We start from the raw sequence: 10566 nt of genomic DNA, 5'->3' as shown, positions 1-10566 counted from the left end.
GGTAAGTAGGTCATTTGATTTTGGTTATAACTTGTATGCAAGTGTGTTTGTTTCGGTTTAGTTAGAGTTTCGGGGAAGTAGTAAACTAGCCCCTTAAGTTTGCATCAATGTGAGAATAACCCCCTTAACTTTATCTTGGTATAAACAACCCCCATAACTTGGTATTAAAGTGAAATCAAGCCTCTTTCACTTTTTCGGTCAAAATCTCGCGAGATTATTAATTTCTCACCAATATTACGTATAATTGCTCATAATTTAACACTAAGATTTGGGTGCAACTTTTACAAAATTAAATTGCTAAGTCCGTAAACAACTGGCTCGGAGAAAACAAGGAAACCTGAGATTGTTATCGCCTCTTTGAGAATAGAATGCCATGACATCATTTAGTCTAAATCTCTGAAACATCTTCAACAATGGAACTCTAGTCGCTCGCTTCTTTAAGAATAAATTTATTTATTTGGCAAAGTTGAGAAAAGGAAAAAAGAAGTGATAATGTTGGTGTTGAGTGTTTTGGGTGATAGACAAGACGCCAGGGAGAGAGAAAATCAGAGGTAGGAGTGGTAGGACATATGAATTGTTGGATAATGTGCAAAAATAAGGCGTATAAAACTTGCGGATACATGCATTTGTATAAATATATAGAGTAGAAAGAGTGAAAATTATACGTAATATGTACAACATATGAGATATTGGTGAGAAATTGGCAATCCGGCGAGATTTTGACCGGAAAAGTAGAAGGGGGCTTGATTTCACTTTAGAGCAAAGTTATGGGAGTTATTTACACCAAAGTAAAGTTAAGGGGGTTATACTCACATTGATGCAAACTTAAGGTGCTAGTTTACCACTTTCCCGGTTAACGTTCATTTTAGAAGTTTGTCTTAATTGATTTCCAGGCGTATAAATATTAGAGCTGTTTAAATGCGGGTTTTAGCCGGATATGGGCTGGGCTGTGAAGAAAAAGTTGTCTTTTAATACCTTAGTGGGTGGGTCGGGCCTTAATTATGGGCCAATTATCCTTGCCATTACCCGCCCTTTAGTCAAAAGTCGGCGGCCCATGGGCTAATGGGCCGTAACACGAAACTTCAATTTAAATGTTTTATTAATTAAAATATATACGGCTACCCAATATATAAATATTTTCGTTATATTTTTAACCTTTATAGTTTACGTATTATTTTAGTGTTCCACGTCCATACAAAATTAATACAATTTTCTATGAAAATATTTTTTTTAATAGTAAAAGTAAAGGAATTAAATAGTAAACGGACCTAATGGGCCGGCCCACGGTATTTTCTTGTTGTCCATACCCGCCCATTTAACTTTGTGGGCTGGGCTTAGCCCGCCCTCTTAATTTTTCGGGTAAAAAATACTTGTCCAAGCCCACTTAATAAGCGGGCTAGACGGACGTGCCTAATGGGCGAGATGACCCATGAACAGCTATATAATGAATCTCCAACGCACATTTTTTCTACTTTCTCTAAAAGGTAGATTTCCACCCATAACTTTCTACGTCTTCGTGGCGTAAGTGTGTCTTGTTACATGTACTCCTCTGAAGCTCAGTTGATAAAGAAGAGAAAAGAAATATTTGCTCAGTTGGCCATTTCTGATCGTCCCCTGAAGAAGTCTACTTTGATTAGCACCCCTACCCTTAGTTTAATTTCTTATTCAAATAATGTAATAATAAAATCCGACTCCGAGAGTCGGATATGTATGGTGTAAGCTACAATATTTTACTGCTGCCAAAAAAAAAAAATTGAATCAAGTTTGCTACCTTCTATGAGTTGTGCAAGTAAAGTCTTCTGAGAGACGGTTTCTCAATAAGTTTATTGAGAGGTGTATTACATTTTGAATTAAAAATGGTTTATACATTATGCTATACTAATAAAAATGGTTACAATTTACGATAAAATAGGCATGGTTGTGCAGAAGAGTTATATTAACATACAATCAAGAATAAAAAAGGGTATGAATATGAATAATACATGAAAGGGTCTAGAAAAAGTGGTCTCTTAATAACTTATTGAAATACCGTCTCTCCAAAGTCTTTACGGAGTTGTGCAGGCAAGGAATCAGACCAAAGGTGCAAAAACACGTTTGAATTGAACATTGTTGTATCAAACATAGTATCTCCCTCCTGCAATATATTCCTTCCTGAATTCCAATATTAAGGAATATGCAATGCAATGACCTTAACGTATACCAAAGATCTTACAATGTCCCTTCCAACAATTCTTTCTGGTTTTTTTAATTCATATATATACCCCGGCTCGAATGTCTCAAATCAACACAAACCTCGACCATTTCGAAATATACAAACCATCTTAATAACAGAAGTATGGCTGCCTCACCGAGATTGTTGAAATCCGACTCAATTGCAGATAACATGCCTGAAGCACTGAGAGAGAGACGGTACCTTATGAAGAAGTGTTTTTCACGGTACTTACAGCAGGGAAAACGGTTAATGAAGCTTCATCATCTCATGGATGAACTCGAGAAATCTATTGATGACCAGGCTGAAAGATCTCAAGTCTTAGAAGGCACCCTTGGCTATATTTTGTGCTCTACTCAGGTTTTTTATTATTTCTTCTTCAAATGCTTATTTTCAGTCCTGAATTCTCGTAAGAGACGGAGCCGCTGCATCATTAAGACTAACACTTACCAAAGTTGGTTGGTGTGAGTGGTAAGGGCTCTCATCTCTTAAACAAGTGGTCAGGGGTTCGATTCCTGACTCTTGCGAACGAAAAAGCCAAACTTGGGAGGGGTCAACCCATTAAATTGCCTTCAGTACCCCGAAGGAGATTGCCCCAGCTGTCGGTAGGGGATACTCCTGGTAAACACCAAAAAAAAAATTAAGACTAACACTTGAAACTTGGGTTGTCTGAAATTGTACAGGAGGCAGCTGTCATTCCACCCCATATGGCCTTTGCAGTCAGACCAAGCCCCGGATACTGGGAATACGTCAAAGTTAATGCAAATGATCTTACAGTTGAAGGCATTAATGCTACAGAGTACCTGAAACTTAAGGAGAGCATATACGACGAGAACTGGTATGTCAACACAGCTCATTTATATCAGGAGTCTTGCATGAGACGACCTCAAAAATGAGATCAACTCAAACGCCTACGTATCCTGTATCCAAATATAGGGTTAATGATAAAATATTCGTATCTGGGTTTTTCCGTTATTTATAAGTTTGCGTCAAAAACCAGTTCTGCTTAAAACAGAAATGTAAAGAAAACGACTCCTGAACATTTCAGGGCCAAGGATGACAATGCACTAGAAGTGGACTTTGGAGCACTCGAGTACTCTACCCCGCGTCTTACACTCTCATCTTCAATAGGAAAAGGGATGAATTTTGTTTCAAAGTTTTTATGTTCAGAACTTTGGTCAGAAAAGGAGGCTGCAAAACCTCTAGTAGAGCACCTATTATCATTGCAGCACCTTGACGATGTAAGCAGTAAATCACTAAATTGTAAAAGCATACAGAACAGCATATTTTTACCTCACTGCCGAAATACTGAGCTTGAAATTTGCAGAAACTTATGATCAACGAGACACTGAATACACCAGCAAAGCTTCAGGCAGCATTGGTAGTCGCTGACGTGTTTGTTTCATCACTTCCTCCAGAAACACCATTTCAGACCTTTGAGCTGAGGTAATGACACATAAGAATCTAAGATCATGGTCAAACTTAAAAGATATGAGGGGTTTTAGATCTTATGGAAACTTTTAATCTTAAAATCTCACTTCTCAAGGACTTCCCGAGCTATTTAAAGTGAGACCGTCTCAGTATACATGTCTTTGAAAAGATAAAAATATTGTGCTCCTAATATTTTTCCAGGTTTAAGGAGTGGGGTTTTGAGAAAGGGTGGGGAAATACAGCAGCAAGAGTCAAAGAGACAATGAGGTCACTCTCTGAGGTACTCCAAGCACCTGATCCGCTGAATGTAGAGACGTTCTTTGGCAGGCTCCCAACAGTTTTCAACATTGTAATATTCTCTGTTCATGGCTACTTCGGACAAGCAAATGTCCTAGGCTTGCCGGACACAGGAGGCCAGGTATATTCCCTGACGCAATAGCAGCCTGCAAAATATACATGGAATCTATGAACGGCTTATATGCTACTTACAGGTGGTTTACATTCTGGATCAAGTCAGAGCAATGGAAGAGGAACTGCTTATCAGAATAAGGAACCAAGGGCTCAACGTAAAGCCCCAGATTCTAGTGGTGAGAACTATATCTCGCAATATCATCTTTGTTTTATTATTTGATGTTAAGGGAGCCAGACGGGTGGTTTTGAAGCTGATGGTAACAGACTAACAGTCTAGTACTAGCACAATATAATCTTTATTGTTACGGTGTAATGATTTTACAAGCTAAGCATCGACACAATATGATCTTTGTCGTAAAGGCATAATACCAACATAAAGTAAAGCTGATTTGTTTCCTCGACATAGGTAACAAGATTAATACCAGATGCACAAGGAACCAAGTGCAATCAGGAACTGGAAACAATTGAGGGCACAAAGCACTCTCATATTCTACGGGTTCCTTTTAAGACAGAAAATGGGATTCTCCGCCAATGGGTCTCACGTTTTGACATATATCCATATCTAGAGAGGTTTACTCAGGCAAGTACATCCTTTGTTCCGTTTGAATGTATCAGCTGATTTAGTAGATGGTTTGTATTAATCATCTTGACATAATGACATGGTAACTAATATTCTTTCATATGACATCAGGATGCCACAACCAAGATCCTAGAACTTATGGAAGGAAAGCCTGATCTCATCATTGGAAATTACACAGACGGAAACCTAGTAGCATCCCTCATGGCGAAAAAACTTGGGGTGACTCTGGTATGTATTGTTACTTGTTGACATCATGTTTACAAACACAGTAAGATGAAACATTTCTCACATTAACTGCTAACCGTTCCGTATTGAAACAGGCCACCATAGCACATGCCTTGGAGAAAACCAAGTATGAAGATTCAGACGTCAGCTGGAGGGAAAAAGATCCCAAATATCATTTTTCATGTCAGTTCACAGCAGATATAATTGCAATGAACTCCGCAGATTTTGTCATCACAAGCACTTATCAAGAAATTGCAGGAAGGTTAGAAATTTGATATTTTGCTCATTAGGTCCTTTTAGATACGGGTTAGAAGTATGTGGCACGGGGTGATTGTCAGAGTCTCAAACTCCGCTATTTTTTGAAAAACTCTTGCTTTCGTTTGATAAAATGAAGTCCTGAAGTGTCCAAGTGGCATAGTCATCTCAGAGTGTTGGGTGTCTAATATAAGTAGGCTAGGCAATATTAAGAGTCTGAGTAACATAGAATACAAGATGAACCAATTTTAAGAACATGAAACAAAACAAATTTTTAAACCATTCATGAATCTCCACACATAAGTTATATATAAATTTTCTACCAGTCGGAACATTCTTCGGGTAAGAAACGGCTAACCAGCAAAACTAACATGGGAGTTACCTGTTTGCAGCAAAGATAGACCTGGCCAGTACGAAAGCCATGCAGCGTACACTCTTCCAGGGCTATACAGGGTAGTTTCAGGCATCAATGTCTTTGATCCTAAATTCAACATAGCTGCCCCAGGTGCTGACCAAACTGTCTATTTCCCATTCACTGAAACTCAAAAAAGATTCACACAGTTTCATCCAACCATACAAGAGTTGCTCTATAATGATACTGATAACGATGAACACATGTAAGTAATCATGACACTGTAATATACATGCCACAAACACTATATTCTCAAATATCAAATTATCGGAAAATGAGTGTGTTATCTTTGAACAGTGGATTTCTGCAAGACAAGAAGAAACCAATCATTTTCTCTATGGCAAGGCTGGATACTGTAAAAAATATTACAGGGCTAACAGAGTGGTATGGCAAGAACGAAAGATTGAGGAATCTTGTCAACCTTGTAATTGTGGCAGGCTTCTTTGATCCTTCAAAATCCAAAGATAGAGAAGAAATGGCTGAAATCAGAAAGATGCACATGTTAATACAAAAGTACAATTTGAAGGGCCAGTTTAGATGGATAGCTGCACAGACAGATAAATATAGAAACGGAGAGTTATACCGTTGCATTGCTGATACTCGAGGCGCATTTGTTCAGCCAGCTTTATATGAAGCATTTGGCCTTACAGTCATTGAAGCCATGAACTGTGGATTGCCAACTTTTGCCACAAATCAAGGTGGCCCAGCTGAGATTATCGTTGATGGCCTCTCCGGTTTTCATATTGACCCCCACAATGGAGATGAGTCGAGCAATAAGATCGCTAACTTTTTCCAAAAGTGCAAGGATGAAGATGAATACTGGAATACGATCTCAGAAGCCAGTTTACAGCGAATATATGAATGGTAATCGAGAAATTGCAAAATCCTTTCCTAAGTTTATGTGTAAATAACATTACTGTCATCCACAAGATGCATTGCCAAATTAGCATAGTTCTGTTACTTCTATACCGACGAGTTTTTACTTAACAGTCCCATATTTGTTTCACTTTGCAGTTACACATGGAAGATTTATGCAAATAAAGTTTTGAATATGGGCTGCATGTATACTTTCTGGAAAATGTTGAAGAAAGACCAGAAACAAGCAAAACAAAGATATGTCGACATGTTCTACAATCTTGAATTTAGAAAATTGGTAAGTCTCCTCTATATGAGCTGAGTAAGTCCTATGAAATCCATAAAGAAGGAGATTTGTGCAAGGTCTTTAATACTCGTATGAAACTGCTACAGGCAAAGACCGTGCCAATTCCCATTTTAGAAGTACCGAAGCCAGTGCCACAGATCACAGTAAGACCGCAGTCCTTGAAAAGGCATGCTTTTTTTCTCTCCATATACTCTTCTGTTTATGCACAACATGAATATATCCGGTTCAGCAACTGGACATCGTCACAGAGAGAGTACGCAAAGTTTTGGGTAGGTTGTCCTACCGTAACTTAAGATATGAGGATGATTCAAAGGTTCAGGGAAAGTTCAAGTGAATAACACACCCTGCAATCTTGAACCTAACCATATCTTACCTAAAACTTGCACAAGAGAGTCTTTAGACCATGAAACTGTATGTAACACTTCTGTAATCTAAAATATTACTTCTAAGAACTCTGTCCAAGCGAAGGGCATTGATTAACCGTCTAGTGTCTGATCTACAAGAAGCATTCATATAGTGTACTTCATCCCATATTCCCATATATCTTTTGTATCTTGAAAATGACTAATTTTTATTTTTTTATTTTAACTCCAGGCGTCAACCACCAAGGATCAGGAGGTAAATTAATGCATAATGATCTTGAATGTAATGGGCTAAATAGTGTCGAGGAACTCGAAATTTTCTTAACATAATCAATCTTACTTTGACATGTAGGTGGTTCGGAGCCTAAATTCGCACACAACAAACTTTGACAAGGCCACCTCTTCCAAAAAGTGTGGACCAGTATATATCACTCTGAAACTACTGATGATCCTTCTCCTCCTACTGCTGTTGAGTTGGACCCATTTCTCGACTTATTAACCGCCAAATGGCATTGCTTCGTAAATACATTTATATACCGTACTTATCATTCTAATTGTTCTTAAAATGTGTCCATAAACTTTAATTCATTCAAAGATTGCAATCAAGCATACACATTGTATAAATCGTACTCCGTAATTCTAAAAGATCAGCAAGTTACATATCAAATACTCTTATCAATTTTCTTATGCAAGAACTGGAGACCCATGCCCAAACTAAAAACAATAAGTTCAACGTATTTCCTTTGGAAAGGACAGTCCCACAGGCCACAATTTCATGAATTATACCATTGAAAGTTATGCTCGCGTATTTAGCCGTTTCATGAGCACCTTTCAGAATAGGTAAAATCAGCACCAACTCGAAAGGGCACAAAGACTTTAAATATGGTCACACACTCCAGTCTGAAGATTCTTAGAACCTTTGTCACAGGCTGGCTCAGAGCTCAGAGCTCTGGTTTTTTTATCCATAGCTTTGGTTAAAGCTATTGTCGCAGACTCAGAGCTCTGGTTTTAGCAATGTCATACCTTCCAAAATTCCGAGCCACAAGTTCCATTACTACAAAAACATTTTTCCAAATTTCCAAACAGACAAAAGGCAAAAAGCAACATCCAACAGACTGTATGACGGACTGTCAGTCTACTTGAACATTTGAAGACCCTGATCATATCCAGGATTTTTTTTTAATACTGAACGGATGCACACATAGTGTCAAAGCAGTTAGGGGCGAGCATTAGACGTAAGAGTTATAGATTAACAATCCAACATTTCAAATATGGAACAATGTTGCTAATGCTAGCTAGTTAGTAGGTAAAATCATGACCTAAATTGCTAACTATTCTAGATCATCCGAAAATCATATGCCCGACTTCAGAATCTTTCTGTGAAGCCATTACTCATAGTGATTTATATTGCTTAGAGCTAACACTGAAAAACAAAATGTAGAAGATGAAAAACATATATAGAAAACAATAATTTCGTGCACATTCCACAAACTGTACTAAGAAAAGTGAAACATTTTTCACTAGCTACCGCCTACTAGTGCTTTATATTGCTTAGAGCTACATCAGAGACAGTACAAGAGGCTTTCATCAGAAACATGACAGGATGAGCATCATAAAAATCATCGTCATGAGAAAATATGCATAACATGACATTACATCACTTAACATTGGTAGAAAGATATCTTCGATACTCACCTAAAGTAAAATACCAAGTTTAATCCTCAGATTTCTCCAAAAGCGGAATGATCCAATCTCCAACTCTTCTACCTACCACAACTTTATCAGTCGCTAGAACTGGTTCCTCTTCCTCCTCCTCCTCCTTAACTTTGTGTTGCTTTAAATCTTTAGTATTACGACGATGAAGTAACATGAGGTCCAACATCTTCCTCCGAACAGTATAAAGTTTATTGGGCTCAGTCAAACAACCCTTGCTATAAGCTTCTCTAAGAAAAACACTTTGAGTGTTTCCTTTTGTAGAGATGTAGAATACTCCAGGGTACTTCAACAAGAATTCGCGCATATTCACTTCAATACCCAAGTCCTTTCGAAAATGCACAAATCTTTCAACAGGCAGCATTTTCTCAACTGTCAAGCTTAGGATCTCATGTACAACCCCCAAAACTCTCTTCTCAAACCGCACAATTCCTGCATTAGTACGACTCCTCGTGCCCTCTTTTTCGTAAGGCTTCACATAGGACATTCTTTGCCAATTCATCAGTTTCTCTTTAAACCCTTTCTCAATATTGTACCCTGTAGGGAAATTTATCGGGAATGCGTACTTAATCTCAAACTCACTCAACCATTTCTCCCTATACTCCTTTTCCCTCCACGCCTCCACTTCCGCAAATGCCAAACCCTCATCCCTCTGCACTAAAGCCACTACCTCCATATCAACAAACCTAAAATCATCGGAATACTTCCTCAATATCGACTCCCTAAAATCCCCCGGCAACCCCAAATCCCGTCTAACCAAGCGTAAAGCATGTAAATGAAGCGTACCCATTTTCGACATCATAAAAAGCTTCTTCAACATCCTAACATTATCCAACTCCCTTTCTCTCATAATACCCTTCTCTTCCTCAATCAAATCAAGCATCTTACTCCTAATAGAACAACACATATTCCGCCTCACCGGGTGCCTAAAAACCTCGAAAACATGTGGGTATTCATTGATAAAATCACCCATACTCACATTAAGTCCAACTACATTAGCCCACCTAGACATAATCTGTATCGAAACATACGGGCGTCTTCTTTGAGACATTAAGTCGAACAGTTGGAGTGCAATGCTGAGTTTCCTGAGTTGGGAACTCAGCAAGTCCAGTTTGAGGTCTCGGGTTCGATTCTCTAACCGGGTTTGTGCCGTATTTGCGGGTTTTTTCCATCGTTTCTGAGTAAATAAATTGAATGGACCAAATGAAATTGGTGAGTTTGAAGGTAAAATTTTGAAGAACAATACTCTCATTGTTTATTTGTTAATTAACTAACTTACAAAGTAACGGTCGATGTAACTATTAACTAACCCAATTAAAATGTCGGTTTGGGTCGGATAAATTCGTAAGTATACTCGGTGAATCTCGTCATCGTATACCAAACCAATGAGAATATTTTATTTGGAACATTTTCCGTAAATTTCTCCGATAGGTTTTACAAAAAATAAAAAGAGTGTTTGGTTAGAGTGTAGCACGTCATCGACTCATCGTATACCGAATGACGGATATAATTAAAAAATTTCTACTGTTGATAAAATTTCTTAATAATGTAACAGTAGATTATAATAGATTATACGACCAGTTATTTTATACTAATAATAAAGTACGGGGTACCTTTACTACTCCGTAGATATCTAAGCTCGATAATTCGTCTTAGATGTGAATACTCACTCGATTCACTTGAACCGGTAATGTTTAGGCACTATTAGTTGTGAACTCAACCCATCTGTATAAACACTTGTTTTACGACTGCAAAAAAAAAAAAAAAAAAAAAAAAAAAAAAAAAAAAAAAGGTTGTGAACTCAAC

The 10566-nt window shown here is 37.9% G+C and overlaps 2 protein-coding genes across 3 annotated transcripts; one reads left to right on the top strand and one right to left on the bottom strand.

Moving 5' to 3' along the window:
• The first annotated feature begins 2247 nt into the window (after positions 1-2247).
• LOC141646676 (sucrose synthase 6-like) lies at positions 2248-7739 on the top strand. Of its 2 annotated transcripts, none has more exons than XM_074454574.1 (15): positions 2248-2569; positions 2893-3047; positions 3258-3450; positions 3537-3655; positions 3842-4058; positions 4132-4227; positions 4458-4631; positions 4743-4859; positions 4952-5118; positions 5504-5728; positions 5821-6387; positions 6538-6676; positions 6772-6851; positions 7280-7303; positions 7400-7739. In XM_074454574.1, exons 1-15 carry the CDS (start codon positions 2336-2338, stop codon positions 7413-7415), a joined length of 2523 nt encoding a protein of 840 aa, XP_074310675.1. In that variant the 5' UTR covers positions 2248-2335; the 3' UTR covers positions 7416-7739. The 2 variants fall into 2 exon arrangements, with proteins under 2 accessions (XP_074310675.1, XP_074310674.1); XM_074454573.1 differs by having other exon boundaries at positions 6772-6828; positions 7400-7714.
• Positions 7740-8524: 785 nt separating this feature from the next.
• On the bottom strand, positions 8525-10242 carry LOC141646675 (protein ROOT PRIMORDIUM DEFECTIVE 1). Its single transcript, XM_074454572.1, has one exon. The coding sequence runs from the start codon at positions 10010-10012 to the stop codon at positions 8762-8764; it is 1251 nt and encodes a 416-aa protein (XP_074310673.1). The 5' UTR covers positions 10013-10242; the 3' UTR covers positions 8525-8761.
• Positions 10243-10566: the final 324 nt, after the last annotated feature.

The sequence above is a fragment of the Silene latifolia genome, chromosome 3, assembly GCF_048544455.1.
Source record: "Silene latifolia isolate original U9 population chromosome 3, ASM4854445v1, whole genome shotgun sequence".
Taxonomy (NCBI): Eukaryota; Viridiplantae; Streptophyta; class Magnoliopsida; order Caryophyllales; family Caryophyllaceae; genus Silene; species Silene latifolia.
The sequence above is the reverse complement of the archived record's forward strand: the minus strand, read 5'-3'. Positions and strand labels throughout refer to the sequence as shown.